Genomic DNA, 18,985 nt, shown 5'->3' with positions numbered 1-18,985 from the left:
CTCCCTCGCTCCTCACGGACAGCCCCACACTCTGCTGGCTAATGTCCATAGACCGAGGCCTTTTGTGAACTGTGGCGCCTGGACCCAAAAAGGGCCTTTTGTCAGCTGTGATGCCTGAGACAGGGCGGAAAAAGGCCAGCATTCTGCAGCACATTAGGAATCCAGGCTTCAATTAGTACTAATGATGCTGGGCTCTGTGTCCTCAGAATCTCTGATCCCTAATGAATGACATTCTAATGAATGGGGTTCAGGGCACAGAGCAGTGGAGACACACAAACAGGATTAGAGCGCTAATTGGCAAATGTGGCGGGATTCCCTGTTGGGAAGGACAGAATGTGATGCAGGCAGCTGAGGAAAGAAAAGGAGGTGGAGGCCCTTCATCTGTTATCACAAAACTGCAGGAGGTCCAAGCTTCCAAGGCTTTGTGAGCCATCCATCTCCCGGAGTTCAGAAGAAGCTGGGACCTAAGGAGATGAAGCAATTTACTCATGTTTGGTGAGCTGGCAGGTGTATTAGTCAGCTTGGACTGCTGTAACAAAACACCACTGACGGGGTAGCTTAAAAAAGACACATGTATTTTCTTACAGTTTTAGAAACTAGACCTTCAAGACAAAAGCGTGAACAGGGTCATTTTCAGGTGTGGGCCCTCTCTTCCTGGCTAACAGGTGGACATCTTGCTGTGTTCTCACATGGTGGAGAGAGAGACACCTTTGGGGTATCTCTTCCTGTTTTGTAAGGGCACCAGCTCCACTGGGCCAGGGCCCCACCCTTATAACCTCACTTACCCTCATTTACTACCATTAAGACCCCATCTGCATATACAGCCACACTGGAGAGTAGGAATTTGAGTGGTTTATAGACATTGGGTCCATAGCTGCAGGCTTCCCTGGAGGGCCTTCTGACAGCTTGCTTAAGATCATCATCATCATCATCATTATCATGGCTGTCAGTTTTAGCACTAGCAAGTCCCAGACCCTGTGCTAGATGGTTCAGATAGATCAGCTTGCACACTGGCAGCAGTGCTGTGGTGGGTAATGCCTTCTCCATGTGCAGGGTAGGACATTGGGCCTGGGGGAGATCACCTGGCCAGGGCCACACAGCCGATTGGTAGCCAAGGGAGGATCCCAACCTCATCCTCAGATGCAAAATCCTAGCCTATTCCAACTAAATGACCATTAGTTACTATTACTAATCAGTGGTAGAAGTGGGTACTGTATCTGGAACTCCCACAATTGGGAGTATGGAAAGGTTCAATGATTTTACACTTTACTTTGATTTTTGCAAGGACCAATCAATTATGGTTGTTTTGAAGGAGTTTTGTGTTTGTTGTTGTCTTTAAGTTTTTGAAGGAGCATGGAATTAAAAATAGGATGGCTGGCTTACATGTCATCTTGCCGTGTGCTGCTTTCCTTGAGCAAATTATGTGCATTTTTATCACATATCTATCTATTATGCATCTTTATTGCATGTTTCCATCAAAAAAAGGGGAGAGGGATGAAAATGCATGCATATAGTTTAGGAGTAAATTTTGATAACACTGATTAATGTGCATTGTTTACTGTATAAAATATTTGATAAATACAATTCTTAGGGGCTGGACACAGAGGCTCATGCCTGTCATCACAGTGCTTTGTGAGGCCAAGGCAGGAGGATCTCCTGAGGCCAGGATTTCGAGCCACGCCTAGGTAACAGAGTGAGACCCTATCTCTACAAAAATAATAATAAAAAAAAATTAACCAGGCATAGGGGCACACACCTATAGTCCTAGCTATCTGGGAATCTGAGGTGGAGGATTGCTTGAGCCCAGGAGTTCAATCAGTGAGCTATAATCCATCCATTGCACTCCAGTCTGGGTGACAGAGCAAGACCCTGTCTCTAAAAATACAAAAATGAATCATTTATTTGGTGCTTTCTACGTATCACATGTTGTGTAAATGCATATTTTGTCTCCTTTTCTCCTCTTACGTACAGGAAATACTACTTTTAAGAAAGACCTTTGTATAATAAAATCCTGAAGGTTAAATAATTAATAATGCTTACTGTATTTATAACATATTTTCGGTACACTGATGTTTTTATTGCAAAAGTCTTTACTGTGAACAGCCTGGCTTAGTAAACTTCGTAGCCCCTTACCACCTCCAGGCAGTGGATAACTTGTAGCCCGTTCATCTGGATACATTTCTAGCACAGAGCAAATCTCATTTCCTAAGGCCAGGAGCGCCTGGTTTTATAATGCCAGTGTCACACTGAAGGGCTTACTCTCATTATGGGATGGAAGCCGGTCCATGTAGCATAATGAATGAAGCATGCAGAAATTGGCATGTGTTTCAGGCAGGAAGCTTGCATTGCTGAGCGTCTCTTCTCTGAGTATTATTTAAGACTCCAGTGGAGCTCAAGTTACAGATTATGGTGGTTCTTTGTATAACTCCTAGTACAAGTATGTAGCAAGTAGTTTCTTTATGTTTACTCTATTTGATAACCACACTGGCAAAGTATCCTCACTGACATTCATGAAACCATCCAGACTGGCATAGAGTGAGAATTCAATTCGAACTAAGGATCCCTCCCCAGACATGTAGAAGAGGCCTTATGTTTGTAATAACCAACAACGGAAAGTGGTTAGACTTTTAAAATTCTTGTTTTTCCTACTGACATTTAGAAGTTTGTGCAGTACTTACATACTAGAAGTAGCTAATTAATCAGAGAAGCAGAAAGTAGATTTGGATTCAGGAAGAAGAATGGGTTAGGAGAGATGGTGCATGATATTTCAACATTTTATATAGAAATCTCAAAACAGTAACAAAACAACAAAAAGTCACTTTTCTCAGACAAAATATGTAAACCACTCTAGGTGGTGCTTCAGAGCCCTGCCCTCTTAGAGACTGCTGTCCTCAAAGTCATCCAGATCCTGACCCTCGGTAAGACACGCGACAATCACTGATGTAAAACGTCACCCAGGCCTAGTGGCACAGCTGAGCTGTGACAGACTCCAGAATTTCCTGTGCAACTTTGATTAGTGTCACTCAGAAAGGATGGAGTTGAAATGGACAAATAGACCCTCAAATGTAGTTAAGTGGATGAAGAGGCAGTTGTTGGAGGAGCAAGTGCAGGGATCTGACCCTGTCCATTAGAACCCTTTGATACGCAAAGCAGGTTTTTTTTGTTTTGTTTTGTTTTGTTTTTGAGACAGAGTCTTGCTCTGTTGCCCAGGCTGGAGTGCAGTGGTGCGATATCAGCTCACTGCAACCTCCATCTCCTGGGTTTAAGCAGTTCTCTGCCTCAGCCTCCCAAGTAGCTGGGATTACAGGTGCCCACCACCACACCCCGCAAATTTTTGGATTTTTAGTACAGACGGGGTTTCACCATCTTGACCAGGCTGGTGTTGAACTCCTGACCTTGTGATCCACTTGCCTCGGCCTCTCAAAGTGCCAGGATTACAGATGTGAGCCACCACCCCCTGGCCCGCCCAGCATGTTTGCAGCAAGATGCAAGGGAGTGAGTGCACGAAGGGGCTGATTAAATTGGGCACTCCTGCAGGAGGTTAGGTGATTGTGGGCTTGACCACCATGTGCTAGTGTGCTAGAACAAGAATGGATTTGTTGTCCTAGAAACAAGTAAATAAACAAAAGTGCAAATATTTATTATCATTTAAAAAAATAGTAGAATTACTGACGAATTACTTGAAGAGATGTTGACATGAAAACTGGTTGTGGATTGTAGGGCACATGAGAACTTGGCTGTGCTTTTACTATTTTTATTGTTTTCTTCTTGCATGGTGAACCCAGGGCGTCACACCGTGTCCCACACAGACACAATGGGAGTTCAGCATAAAAGGCAAGGCTAGAAAATTTTCAGGTATTAGAGAGCTCGGTGGGTTGCTTACAATCCAATACATAGGTTCTATAACTCTGAATGCTCTTCCAACTATTTGAAATAGAAGCACTGGGTGGAGTATTCATTATAGCCAGCAGAAAGAAACCAAGAAGCAGTAAAGTATACCTCAAAACCAATTATTGGCAATTCTGGCAGTCACAAATAAGATTGATACATGCGGACATAAAAATAAAGATGACAAGGCATGGTGAGTGATCCTGCCTCACCCCTGCCACTGAGAACTCCCTGTTAGGTCTCCAATTTCTCTGAGTTCCTTAAGAACAGCAAGAGATTCTCATTTTTATATTATGCCTCCTGGTTTTCATGCTACCAATTTTTTTTTTTAAACACTGTACTTACAAAACATGACCTGTGTGCAAACTTCACCCAGAAGGTAGGCAGCTAATTGCCACTGTACTTTAGATATCACCACTGATTTCAGGAATGTAAACCATCACACATAACGCCATGCTCAGAACTAGCACTCACCTGCGTAGACATTAGATCAAGCCTAGGAGAGCTCTTTTTCATTTTGCAAAACATGTGTTGACAGGTAAGGACACGTCCCTGACCTCCAAATGTTACTGTTCAATACTGTAATTATATAAGACTTCCTAGCACATCCCCTCACCCCCCAATTACGACTGCTCGCATATTCACTCAGTGTTTCCTTCCCTTCTTTGTTTATACACTCATTTCCCTCTGGTCACTGAAACTCAACAGACCATAGAATTGCTGTCCTGCTCCAAGACCAATGCATTTACCATTCACCATTCACCATGAGTTGAATGGCTTCTCTTTAGTGCCAGGCACATTGTCTTGTTCTTTGGCATTTATAAGGACTTTCAGTTAATTTACAAATGCTTTCCATGGATCATCTCAGCTGGTCTCGCAGTAGCCCTGAGAACTGAGCAGAGTAATTATTTTCCTAGCCGCTGGACAGACAGGTAAAGAGACAGACACTGAGAGGCCAGACCTCACCTCAGACCATGTGGCAGGAGAGTTACCACTCACCTGATTCCGTGTGGCTTGAGAGCTATGAAGCCAGAGTAGCACTCGGGTCACGGCAGGGCGGAGCCCCTCACCTAAACTCACACAGTCTTTGCCTGTGGAACATGGGGTGTCCCTGCAAGGGTGTGATACTAAATTAAGCCTTGGACTGGATGCATGAAATCCATTTAACTCTCAGATTCTCTTTGTCTACAACCATCCTATCATTTTATGGCATATGGAGCATTTTATCAAATGCTGTACAAATATTGTCAGGCTGGGCGCGGTGGCTTAAGCCTGTAATCCCAGCACTTTGGGAGGCCGAGACGGGTGGATCATGAGGTCAGGAGATCGAGACCATCCTGGCTAACATGGTGAAACCCCATCTCTACTAAAAAATACAAAAACTAGCCGGGCGAGGTGGCGGGCACCTGTAGTCCCAGCTACTCGGGAGGCTGAGGCAGGAGAATGGCATAAACCCGGGAGGCGGAGCTTGCAGTGAGCTGAGATCCGGCCACTGTACTCCAGCCCGGGCGACAGAGCGAGACTCCTCTAAAAAAAAAAAAAAAAAAAAAAAAAGTCTACTTTAAAAAAAGCAATTTCCATCGTATACATTTGTACCTCTCACCTGTTATAAAACCTCATATTAGATGTGACATGTTATAAACAGTAGTTTCAGGTGTCATGGGCCTGGAAATTCTTTTCCATCAAACTTACTTATGTGAAGTTCTACTGGGGATCAGTCACCATTTGTACCAGGAATTAAAGTTTATGAAAGACATGAGAAAGTTTGGTAGCAGTTTTCTGATTCTGAGCTTGGCTCTAATAAAGCTGTGCTTTCCTTTCTATCCCTCTTTTTACCTCATCCTTGCCAGAAACAGTCTTATATAACACCTGCCAGCCTCCCCACAGCACAGCTCTGAATTTATTTCCCAGCAACAGGGCTGATTTTCCCCTTGCATATCCCAGATTCATCTCCATGATACTTGCTCTATCTGAAATATCTCTCCTTCCTTCTTCCTTCTTTATTCCTTTCTACTCTCTTCTCCCCTCCTCTCCTTTCCTTCCTCATTTCCCTCACCTCCTCATTTCCCATTCTTCTTATAAATTTGCCACGTTCTTTTCCATATTCCTGGACTCTAAACCTTTTTAAATAATTTCTTCTAATTTGAAATACAAGCTCAAAGCAATAAGGCGAGCACAGTATTTTTGTAGCCCATGTGAACGCTGTTCTGCTTTACAGATTAGAATGACCTAATGCTATCACCTTGAAATCTATGTTTTGCTTACAGACCCCCTGCTACAGTAGAAAAACTAATACATCTATATGAGATTCTTGATTGTTGCATTTTCAATTTGCTACCTGATTGATTAGACAGATATAATAGTATGTGTTTAGCCACGCAGCTTTCCAGTGACTCGACAGAAAAGGAGGAGTTTCTATGCATCTACTGTTTGAAGTTAGCAATCACTCCCACTTTCATTTTTTTTAACTTCTGATCAGTTCATTTATGAGGATGTTGGGAGACTCCCAAGATATGAGTTCAAATCTAACATGAAAAGGATGCTAAGGATAGGGGCTGCAGGAAGAATGGAGAAGCAGACATGTTTGCATACTTCAATCATGGATTGTGGCTTACTGGATTTCCAAGTGACTCTCCAGCTAGGATGGCCACAGCCAGCTGTGTGTGTCCAGGCTGCTGGCTCTGGTAACCCGGCCTGTCTTCCCTTGCAGTGTGGCACCGTGGACCAGGGCCTGTACGTGAACCTGACCGAGAGAAATCTGCAGGATGCTCAGAAGTTCATTCTGATGCATGAGGTGGTGCAGCCGGTGACCACAGTGCCCTCCTTCATGGAGGACAACAGCCGCTTTTCCCACGTGGCCGTCGACGTGGTGCAGGGCAGAGAAGCGCTCGTCCACATCATCTATTTGGCCACAGGTAGGAGCTCTGCCCTCCTCTGAGGGGCTTTCTACCATCTTCTGATTTTGTGTTTTAGATTTAGATTCTAAACATGCAATTTCAATTTCAAGCTTTACGTCTGCTGTCTCTTCCTGCAACCAGCAAAACCCGTGATGCTCACTTATCTTCCTCAGCCTCTGTGCCTCTCTTTGGAAATCTCAATTTATTTTCACTACATTAGTTATAACTTTAATTGGAAAGACAATGGCTTGTTTCTTTGCTATTATTCCTCACATATTCATAAAGTAAGTCTTTTCTTGGCAAGACCATTTGAATTTGGATAATTTAAGACAAAGGTATGCTTTGTTGGAAGACATTGCTGGGTGAAATATTATCTTGGGATTGTCATGGTGATTTCTCATTTGTTCAAAAACAGTGCCTTCAGCGAAATATTTGCGTGGATGGTGGTGCATGGCAGTGTTCAAAGAATATGTTTTGGGGCATAAATAATGGAACATTTACAGCAAATATAGGCAGCGATACTTTCAAATTACAAATAACAATTAGATCTCTTCAGTTTCCAAAGAAACTAGAGTGTAGAAGGCATGTTCCATGTCAGTTTATTACGCAGACAGCTCTGAGTGTGTGAGGCCAGCCTTAGGGACCTGGCTCAGCTCTGTGGACTTGTCCCTCTCTTTCCTGCCTTCAGGTCCCCAGACAGAGCCATCTCACGGTGGAGTCTGCCCCTCCCCATTCTTTGTCCAGTATTCTGTATAATTGTCATTTCTCATGGAGCACAATTACTGTTTTTGTTGCTGACAATAATATATTTTTTTGGTGAAAGAACTTCTCAATTCCAAATTACATATTTACCAGTTAGTTGTTTTTTGTGTTTTTTTTTTTGTTTTGTTTTTTTTCATGAAGTTGCTACTATGTACTGAATCTTTACTATTTGTGGAGTTCATTTGAAGCACTGGGAAGTAAACTGGTGAACACACAGGCATCACCTGCCCTGCTGGACCTTACGTTCTAGTGGGGACAGCAGATACTAAACAGACCGGTCAGTAAGACGCCAGGGAGGTGATGGCGAGCAGACACAGCAGACACGCAGAGAGGGATGTGGCCCCAGGTGCCCAGCAGGCTCCTGCATTTGCTTGTCAGCATCAGTCTCCACTAGGAAGTGATGATGAAGCTGAGCAAGGACTGAGCAGGTGGGGCCAGCTCTGCACCCATAAGGGAAACAATCAATGAGCCAGATGTGGGACTGGCCGGTGGCAGGCAATGCCACTGAGTGGTCAGGTAAGGACAGATGTGACCACTGAGTGGGCAGATGGAGGCCACAGCTACCTCTCAGGGCCAGTTTGTGGGAAGAGGAAGAAGTGGAGAGGAGGAGGAGCACTGGCTGAAGTCAGATGGAACTAGCTGCTTAGGGCATCTCTTCTAGAAGCTTTTCAAGGAAGGGAAGTGGAGGATTGATGAGTTATCTGGAGGGGATGGGAGGAAAAGGAAAGGATTTCGTTGATTTTCGTTTGTTTTAAGAGAAAAGAAGGAATTACCATTGCACTGTCTTCTTGTTTATGAGACTGCAGACAGTATTGTTTCTGGAATGAAGTATTTATAGAAATCTCAAAAAATAGATCTGGGCACGGTGGCTCACACCTGTAATCCCAGCACTTTGGGAGGCCAAAACAGAAGGATCACTTTAGGCTAGAAGGTTGAGACCCGCATGGGCAAAATAGTGGCACTGCACATCTACAAACATTTTTAAAATTAGGCAGGTATGGTGGTGCACACCTGCAGTCCCAGCTACTCTGGGGGTGATTTGGGAGGATTGCTTGAGCCTAGGAATTTGAGGCTGCAATGAGCTAGGATTGCACCATTGTACTCCAGCCTGGGCAGCAAAGTAAGATGCTGTCTCAAAAAAGGGGGAAAAAATGAAGGCCCAAGACCTTCAACAAAGAGGCAGCCTGAGCTGAGCTTCCTTCTCTGCATCCCTGTCCTGTCACTTCAGTCTGCAGAAAAGCAGATGGAATAGAAGGCATCCCAGCAGGAGCAAAAGGACATGTGCCACAAAGTTACTTTGCTTGGAAAAAAAGAGAGAGCAATGTAAATAAAGTAAGTACCCAGAGTTGAAATGATGAAAGAGACAAAATGAGATGAAAAGGAAATTCACAGAGATGAGGGAATAAATAGATCAAAATGATGCTCTGTTCTACTACAAGAGTAATAATTAAACTAGAAACTTCATAGAAACAAAAACACACCTAAAGCTTAGACAGACAGTAAGTGTTTTCAGTGATTAAGGTGGAACATGTAGAAATAAAAGATAAGGTTTTAAATATGAAGGACTCACAAAGACCGTGGAACACACAGAGTGATTGGTGTCTTTGAACAAAAGAACGCTGTCTGTGGAGCTAAAAACTTGTGCCCGAAGACACTATCGAAGAAAACTACCCTGAAATAAAGGAAGAATTGAGTCTGCAGATTTCAAAACATACTGTATTTGCGCAATATTAATTCAGAATAAATGAACACTAGCCATGTAAGTTTTTGATTTCCAAGAATACAGAAATAATTATTTAGGTATTGAGGAGAAAAAAAAAGTAACCAAAAATGAAAAACAGTCACATGATCTCAGGATAGTCTGCAGCTGTATAAATCTGTGAAACATGGTTATACAAAATTCTGAGAAAAAGAAAATGTGAATTGAGCATATTAGACTCACCCAGGAATTAAAAAAAGGCAGACACTCTCAAAAATGAAAATCTCAAGGAATAGAAAACCAAAAATCTCTTTTACAAACACAAAATAAGACTAATTCGGGGCTAAATTCAGCCAAATGATGTGAGAATGTTTGAGAAAGAAAGGAAAACCAAAATAGGGGAACCCTCAATACCAGATTTCAAGTAGAACAATATATGCACACGTTAGAGGAAAATAAATGCGACTCAAGAATGTTATTCTAGGGTAATCTTTCTATCAAAAATAAAGGTACATGGAAAATTTAGGGATAATGTATCTGTGATTCCTACTTCAAAAACAGAAAACCTTGGCTGCTAGCCAAAGAAGCAAATCAGAACAAAAACCTCGGGAAAGACATTGTGGAAAGAGGGTGAGTGAGGTGTTGGGGACCCATTTTACTACCTGAAGAAGAAGCAATAAGATGTCACCTGAACCAAGACTCTGGGGTGCAGTGGAGCATAAGGAGCTCAGATAACAGAGAAGGACTGCTGATTGGTCAGGTCATCAGTTCAACAGCAGGTTCTTTCAGCCTTACTTGACCCTGAACCCTCAGCTATATGCTCTGCTTCAGCTACCACCATGGCTGACAGATTCCCGCGCAGGACCAGGAGGTTCTTCCAGTTGATGCTGAGCAGCTGGTGGTCAGGCATCTGTGGCGCTCTTGCTACACCTGGGCTTGGATGAGATCCCACTCTTCTGGGAGTGGGATATGGCTTCTCAAGCAGGTGCTGGAGGAGCTGGTAGCTGCAGCCCAGAAGTGCAGGAGGATGAACTCTCCGTGAAGCAAGCCTCACCCAGAGGGATGTGGGGTATGAGCAAAATGCAACTGGTGAATTCCCCTTCCATTTTCACCTCCAGGCGACTGTCCAAGGGCAGGCTCCTCATGTAGCCAAGCAAATGTCTCTTTCTGTTTCATCATAAAGGAAGAGCCCCTTGGTAACAAATCATGTAGCATCACTCCCTGCTCTTTCCTGCTCCATATTCCTTTCCCTCACCACACAGCCCTCGGATTGCACCCCCAATAATGCATTAGCACCGAATCCTTGAATCCTTTGCTCTGTTTTCTAGGCAACCACAGTAAGGGATCCAACAATGCCTGGAGTTCATTCAACCCTGTAGAGTTTCAGGGCTCCAGATGCAGGCAGGGATAGCTAATATGTGCCTTCTAGCTATGTTTAAAATTTCAGATTTTAATCTAAGCATAATTAGAATTACTGAAAGTTCTGTAAAGAAAAGAAGTTACATGATATGAGGCATGTTTTCAAAGATTACTATCTATAAATCCTGGAGAATGAATCAGAGGGTAACAAAAAGGGTAGAAGGAGGGTAAGATTTGGGGTAAAATTTCTTTCTATACTAACAGTACTGTATTGCTACAGGATCTGCCATTGTATAAAAATAAGCAGGCATTCTAGATGTCATTGCATTGTAACTGAGTGAGGGAGAATAGGCTGGGGTCAAGGCTATTGAAGTCATCAAGGTGGCCTAGGAGGAGGTGAGCATGGCAGGCTCAGAAGATAGGCAGGTGTCACCCTCAAGGAAGCAAACATTACTTCTTAGGGGGACAAAAAATCTTATTTTTGTTCAAACAGACATGCACTATACAAGCAAATATACAGTACAGAATATCTGTAGTAAAATTTCATGGGTGAGGGGGCAATCAGGAAAAACATGTGAGAAGTCTTCTTGTAGGAGTGGTAATGGAATACCTATCAGTTTGAGAAATGCTGCTCTTGGTTAATTTCTTGAAGAGAAGCTGACAGACGCAGCAGGTGTTTTGGAGGAGTGGGAGAATGGGTGCAATTAAGAATGACTCCTGGCCGGGCGCGGTGGCTCACGCCTGTCATCCCAGCACTTTGGGAGGCCAAGGTGCACGGATCACGAGGTCAGGAGATCGAGCCATCCTGGCTAATACGGTGAAACCCCGTCTCTACTAAAAAATACAAACAATTAGCCGGGCATGGTGAAAAGAAGACACTGGAGTTTTTGTGCCAAAATTCACTGGAGAGGGTTCAGCAATGGACAAGATAGACAGACACCCTGATCTCAGGAAGCGTATATTTTGGAGGGGGACAGAAGCAATAAAACAAGCAGTTACATTTAATGTTAAATAGGAAAAAATGAAACAGGAAGATGGGATGGGGGAGGCAGGGCTTTCAGTGTTAAGAAGAAACGTGCAATGTGAGGAGAGAAACAGGCCCATTAAAGTTGGAAGTTGTGCTGTTTTTCATGGGAAGTTGGGGTGGAGGGAGATTGGGGCGAGTTGAGGAAATCTATCCCATCTAGACAACTTCTTAATAGATGAGTGACTCTAAGGCTGGGAGTGAGGTGGGGCAGGGGGTTGGGGGAGACAGCAGAATGGAGGACCATGGGGGATTGGCAAGGGCACTTTACCTGTGGGTGTCAGCAGCCAGTTCTGCACCTGTCATGGGGCAATGCATCTGTCAATGTTTCTAGTCTCCCCTCTCCATCTCCACATGCTCACTATCGCATCCCTTCCAGACCTCAGAGCAAAGTCTTTCTATCCATCCCATCCCCAGTCTTCCGAGATGCAGACGTAGAACCTGGGCTGAGAGGCCAAGCGGAAGGAGAGGACTTGGCTGAGGGGATGAGTTAGGCCCCAAAATAAAGCACCAAAGGGAACCAAGAGAGGGTATGAGCTGGGGAAGGAGGCGTGACTGTGTGTGTGTGTTTGGTGGGATGCCGGGGGTCTGCCAATTGAGAAAAACCAGCCACCGGACAGGTGAGAAAGGAAACAACAGAAGAATTTCTAAGGACAACACCTGAAATCCATGCCGTTCAGTGCTTTTGAAAGGTATTGATACCAGGTAAAGATGGAATTCCACCTGTAAAGACTTTGGAGTTGTGGCACATGCGATTTTGACTGTTTTCAGTATAGGTTAGCTCCTGTGAACCTATGAATCTGGCTTTTAAAAGTTTACTACTGCCAATGGACATCATCTCACTAAGGAGGAAGAATGAGGGAGTAAGAAAGAGGGGTCCCCAAGTGGAGGAGGTTCTGAGGTGCACAAGGGGTGGGGGCAGGGGTCAGAATAACCCCAGGGAAAAAAGAAGAGATGCTCTGATGTACCTGAGGGCCCGAGACTCACGCCTGTCACCTTCACTTAGCTTTGCCCTGAGCACCAGGGAGGAAATGTAACCAGGGACCTCCCCTGTTCCCGCTCTTCCCTTCCAAACTCATTTTAAGTACAGAAGAGTGCCTTTTTATGGTTGCTTTCTACGAATCATTTTTAAAGTCAGGAGATCAATATGACTTCCCAAATGAACTTGTAGAAAAGACAAAGAAACAATGTTCTATATACTCTAGAAGTTTCTTCTGCAAGAGTGACAGTGGCCAACTAACTCAGCAAATGAGGAAATTCTGTTTCTAACTTTCTTAACTCCCTTCATTTTTTTTTTTTTTTCTAGCATCTAATGTCCAAGGCTTTCAAGTCCCTTTCTAAAAAAAGTAAGGCGAGGCTAAGTGAGGAACAGACCTCGACATTCCCTTTGAACAACATACGTAAGACTTTAGAGACCCCAAGGATATCCATCTGGGTACCAAAAATTAAGTTAATACATTTACGGTTGCCACCACTCCTAAGAATTATCTCACTCAATGTTTCTAAGCAATTTGCAACTATCTAAGTGTCAGGAACAAGTATTAACTTGTGAAAAATTATGTTAGATTTTTTTTTTTTTAACATTCACTCCAAATTCAGTCCTTCTCACCAGAAATTATAAATCCAAACTGAGTCTGGACTTGCATTACGTGTGCTTCTTTATGTAAGGGGCTCCCATCAACTGAAGGGGGTACATTGTAGAGTCTGAGTGCTTATTTGGTAAAATTTAATGAATTTTTTATTTATTGATGGAATAATTACTGCAAGTAATAGCAACTCAATTGCCTGGTGGTGTGGGTTAAACTGTGTTCCCAAAGAAGGTATGTTGAAATTCGTAACCCTTCAGTACCCTATTTGACCTTATTTGCAAACAGGGCCTTTGAGCATGTAATTAGTTAAGTCGAGATGAAGTGATGCTGGAGTACAGTGGACCTCTAATCCAATATGCCTGGTGTGCTTGTGAGATGAGAAAAGAGGCAAGCCAGGAGAATGCCATGTGACAACATAGGCAGAGACTGGAGTGCACACATGCAAGCCAAGGAACACCCAGAATGGACAGCTGGCATCAGAAACTAGGATGAGTGAAGAATTCCACCCAAATTCTTAAGGAAGCATGGCTCTCCTGATACCTTGATTTGAGACTTCCAGCATCCAGAACTGTGAGCCAATACATTTCTGCTGCTTTAAACCCACCAGAATTGTGGTACTTTCTTGCAGCACCCCTAGGTTACCAATATACCTGTGTAGACTTTGCCACACTGCATCTGCTCTTACAGTCAAATTTAAAGAGTAGCCTGGCTTTCTCTGCTGCCTGACGCTGTTCAGTATCCCGAACTCCATGAACACAATTAGTTCTTTAGTATGAGTTTGTGTTAGGCCCAATTAAAATGAAAATATACTGTTGAATATAATTTAATATATGCCCAACCACCTAAAATGCTATAACAACAACTAATTGTTTTGTTTGATTAAACGTGGGAGCATTAGTTCTTGTATTTTAATGTGTTTCGCTTTTAAACATGTTTTCTGAATATTTTTAGTAGCTGATGCCTGGTCTCCCAACCACAAAATAATATGAAGTTATAAGCTATGAATTAGTCAATTTCCCAATATGTTCTAAATAGGATGCAACCAACTTCATCTTCATGGAGCAATTTTCCTGTTCTCTTCGTGGCCTCCTGCTTCCTCTCCACCTCGCTTTGCTTTGGACCCACCTGAAGCAGATGATCTTTCTCTCGGGTTTCACATGATTAGTATTGATTGAAAGTTGCCCTCAGTAGTAAAGATTGTGGTCTGTGGACAGCAAATACATAAGTAAATAAAATTGTTTTTCCTTACCTCTTTTGATACAGATCCTACCTGATACAAATTTTTGCTGTAACTCCTTTTGGTTTAATGGCAGTGGCTAGGAGATGAAGCCCAGTGGACTCCTGTTCCCAAACCTGCTGTCCTCCTGCTTATACAGAAACCCAGTTAGAGTAGTATTGTTTCTATCTGAGATGATGGTATTATATACCTACAAGGATTTTTTATAATCTTGATTCAGTGCCCCAGGTTTTCTTATTTTTGCTAAGTCTAATCTCTACTTCTACAGAGGGACATTCGAAACACTTTCTACATCAAAGCTTCATGAGACAAGTCTAACGTAGAACACAAGTTACTGGAGTATATAATGTAGATATATGCTTAGGAATTTTTAACAGCTATTTACCCTGGAAAATTCAGTTATGAGAAGACCCACTTGAATGTTAATTTGATAATGAATCGGCCACTGTTTTTACAAAGGACTTTTCTAGTTGATGGTGAGCACATAGGTCTTTATAGGTACTAACAGCTTTCAATGAAATGGCTCCTCCATCTTCACCCATATTATTTGTTGTGGTAAAACATATTTTACAATCATTACCAACACTTTTTAACTATTATCCATACAGATTGCTGGCATGTCTTAAAAGAGAGCTTATCTCGCTGGCGCAGTGGCTCACGCCTGTAATCCCAACACTTAGGAGGCCGAGGCAGGTGGATCACGAGATCAGGAGTTCAAGACCAGTCTAGCAAACATGGTGAAGCCTTGTCTCTACTAAAAATATAAAAATTAGCCGGTTGTGGAGGTGCGTGCCTGTAATCCCAGCTACTCAGGAAGCTGAGGTAGGAGAATCACTTGAGCCGGGGAGATGGAGGTTGCAGTGGCCCAAGGATGCACCATTGCACTCCAGCCTGGGTTACAAAGCTAGGCTCCATCTCAAAAAGAAAAAAAAAAAAAGTATCCATTTTTTCCACCACTCTGGAGCTCACTTTGGTAAGATCCAAGTGTGCAAGCTGAATATAGTTGAAAGTGTTTCCTGTGTTCAATATAGTCTGATGAGAATATTTTTAAACAAATATTTAAAAGAGCAGATTCTGCTGGTGATTTAACTTGGATAATGAGGTTCTCGGTAGTTTTTTAAAACTTATTTTCTCCGTAACGAACATTTACCAAATAAATTTTTTTTGAGGAATAAATCCATGTTCTGTCACTGTGAGATATCAATTTTGTTAGTTTTGAATGAGGCAGGCTGAAGGTTTCAATTTATCTGATTTGTTGTCATGTAAATTCCAATTTATTATAAGTTCTGCCAAGGTGTTTATGGATACCAGAGATAGAACTAAAATTATACTGATAAATATGTAAAAATTAAGTCTTTGCAAGCCAATCCACTTCATCTGTTGGATGGTGATTTTTGACATGTGTCCTTGTGTGCCCATTTCCAATATCCTCATGCTTAATTTTAGAGTTCTAACAGGGTGCTAAGGCTGAGTTCAAAATCAAAATCCACGTAACCCTAGTAACCTGTGAGATGCAGCATGTCTTTTAGGGTCACCTGACAGCAGCCCAGGCCTGCATCTCCTAGGAATGTCCTGGGATGCCCAAGTTTGGGAAGAGACAATGGAGATGAGCGTTGGCGGCTTCTCAGGACCTGCGTGGGTCTCACCATGGTTGTGAACAAAGACAAACAATTCAATCTTCAACGAAGACCAGGTCAAAGCACTGACTTCAGAAAATGCATATTGACAGAAAACACATGTATATTTACACCAGAATGAAGCCCTCCAAATGTTCAGATGAGGCTATTTCAGGAACACAACCTGCCCTCATAGAACCTCAGGCATATTGGGATAGAGTCAACATCGCTGGTTCCCATAGTTTTGTCTTACAGCTGCAATTAAAAGAACATCTTAAATGACTCCATCATTTAAAGCACTCATCTTGTCCTCTGCCTTCATTTTCTGTAACCTGCACCCTGAACTCAGTTCTGTGGGGTAACCAGGTTCCCAAGAGACTTCAGCAGCCTATAACTGCCCCAGTTTTCTGGTTTCTAAGTGACTGTGCATCTAGCCAAATAGGAAGAATTTAAGTGCTATCACTCCAATGAATCAACTGTGATCGCTGCTGCTCCTGCTCCTCTGAGTCTGTTGATGGGATTAATTCTGTTGCATTGCTGGAGCAGTCCAGTTACAGTGGCACCCACATGCTGGGTAAGCATGGTCTTTATCGTTGTCCCTACCTGATAAATCTATTCAAATTCTACCTAATTTCAATTAGGTTCTTTTGGCAGTGAGGAAATCCTTGGGTTATTTTAAGCAATGGGGTATGTTTTAAGGATACATGTTTCTGCTGCCCTATCAGTGGTCACCCATCTGTGCATTCCTTAACTCACATTCCTGAGAGGGAGAGTCTGACCTGACTACCACATCACCATTATCCTGCATGTGCCACATGCTACAGGCTAGGCCCCTGCTGAGGCTGCTGGTCAACTGGCAGAGTGGGCATCCTTGGGTGAGGAACCCACCTCTGACACCATCAGCTTTGGGAACAGGAACCAGGTTACCTATGCCAGAACTGGAGCCCCTTTTTTCAAGAAGAGCAGGACAGCTAACCTCAGAGGGGACCCTGGGCTTCACACACAGTTCAATAAGGTGTTAAATAGGGTATTCAGAGGAGGTGTTATTCTTGTATTGTTGTACAACATATTATCATATTCTTAGCAATTTTAAGCATCATATACTTATTAGCTCACAATTTCCATGGGTCAGGACCCCAGGCGCTGCTTAGCTGGGTCCTCTGTTCAGGATTTCACTAGGCTGCAATCAGGATGCCAGCTAGGGCTGCAGTCTCATCTGAAGGCTTGACTAGCGAGGAGTCAGCTTCCGAGCTTATTCAGTTAATTAACAAAGTTTATTTCCTCATGGTATTGACAGAGGGCCCTAGGTTTTTCCTGGCTGTTGGCAGAGTTCACTTTCACATCCTAAGACCACCTGCAGCTTTCCACCCATATCCTTCTTCAATGTGGCCACTTACTCTATGCAACTGGCAAGGAGAGCCTCTCTTCTCAGAGAGGCCCTTTAGGGTTTTTCACCTGATTAACTCAGGCTCATCCAAGATGACCCAGCTTTTGATTAACTTAAAATTAACTTATTTGTAATCTAACTTTTATCTGCAGGATCCCTTCACTGTTGCCATGTCATGCTATCTAATCACAGGAGTGACACACTGTCATATTCATAGGTCTGGTCAACATTCACCAGAGAGGACTACACAGAACATGAACACTAGGGGTTGGGAATGGTAGGGACTGTTTCAGGAATCTGCCTATGGTAGGAGGTCTATTAGATGTCCTCTATCTTACAGATACCACCTGTTAGTCTCACCCCCCAAAAACCCTCTAAATATATTTTAATTTTGAAAGTTTAAAATTAAATGTAAAATGGATTTCCTTGGAGCCAACAGGTAGGACTACAATTACGAGGGCTCTTCCTATTTAAAGGGAGAAATTGTTCTTCTGGTTTGTGCTGCCTGAGTAATTACACTGGTTGTTTGCTCTACATCTAGTTATCCAAACCTGGCTGAAGTGCTTCCAGTGGAGTTATTTTCCATTTTCACAAATGCTCCATGAGCAAATGTCTAAATGAAAAAGAAAAATTCTGGAATGTAGAAGAGAAGGACAAGAGGAAGATGCCATATAGTGTATGGCATTCAAAGAGTAATTTCCTGCTAACCGAAACCAAGTGAGCGAACACACGAAACCCCTACCTGTCAGCGTTAAATGTGTAAAGGCCACCGCCATCTCTGCTTGCACCCCTCTAGCCATCTCTGCACTTTCCTTCTTCCCTTTATTTGTACTGCCAATGGGATGTGTGTTCATTTTCTAACTGGGGGCAGAAACATGTGCCTAACTGGAGGCAGAAATAGAGGCGGTGAGGTGACTGCATCTCTGTCCCAGGGTGTGCTGCGTCTGTGACACCCAGTTATTCAAGGACCACTGAGAGGATTTCAGGAATCCTGCAAGAAAAGAGTATCCACTGCTTGGGAGTAACTTGACCCTCCACGAACACATAGGAACCTGATGACCTTTGCAATTCCTTTGGAGATGCAGAGAGCAGAATTGTAGAACTCTACCACACCTCCACTTGCTGCTGAGTATTAGAAGAGTATATAAAATTGCTGTCACCTGGCCCACCATAGTCATTCTCTAAGCTGTGAAATCAGAAAACAAAATTCTTCCTAGAACCGTAAAATCTGGAATAATTTGATTCTGCTGTGATGTGTTCACAGATGGAATCTTTGCTCAGGGAGACCTCTCTGACTCCACGCTCAGATCACCACAGAGCTGTCGTCTCTTACCCCTTCAAAGGTCTGCAGCGTAAAGCTTCCTATTATGATGTAGTCTAACATGAAGGACACGGTAACAGAGACTTTGTGAAGGAGCGAGGTTGCTTGGGCTGTATTTACTGGTGCAAAGTGGAACCACAGCTAATCACAGAAGTCAAATTCCTTATAGGATTTTTTTTTTCTGCCTTGATTTTGAGTGTCTGATG

The 18,985-nt window shown here is 43.1% G+C and overlaps 1 protein-coding gene across 5 annotated transcripts in view; it reads left to right on the top strand.

Annotated features, from left to right (window-relative positions):
• SEMA5A (semaphorin 5A) overlaps nt 1-18,985 on the top strand; it is a 507,347-nt gene that overhangs the window by 346,073 nt on the left and 142,289 nt on the right. For all 5 annotated transcript variants that reach the window (XM_021939236.2, XM_021939237.2, XM_021939238.2 and 2 more), the window contains one exon: nt 6,599-6,803. In XM_021939236.2, coding sequence (XP_021794928.1) covers nt 6,599-6,803 — 205 coding nt within the window. The remainder of the gene's footprint in view (nt 1-6,598; nt 6,804-18,985) is intronic.

This window comes from Papio anubis, chromosome 5 (assembly GCF_008728515.1).
Source record: "Papio anubis isolate 15944 chromosome 5, Panubis1.0, whole genome shotgun sequence".
Taxonomy (NCBI): Eukaryota; Metazoa; Chordata; class Mammalia; order Primates; family Cercopithecidae; genus Papio; species Papio anubis.
This window is presented reverse-complemented; position numbering and strand designations above follow the sequence as displayed.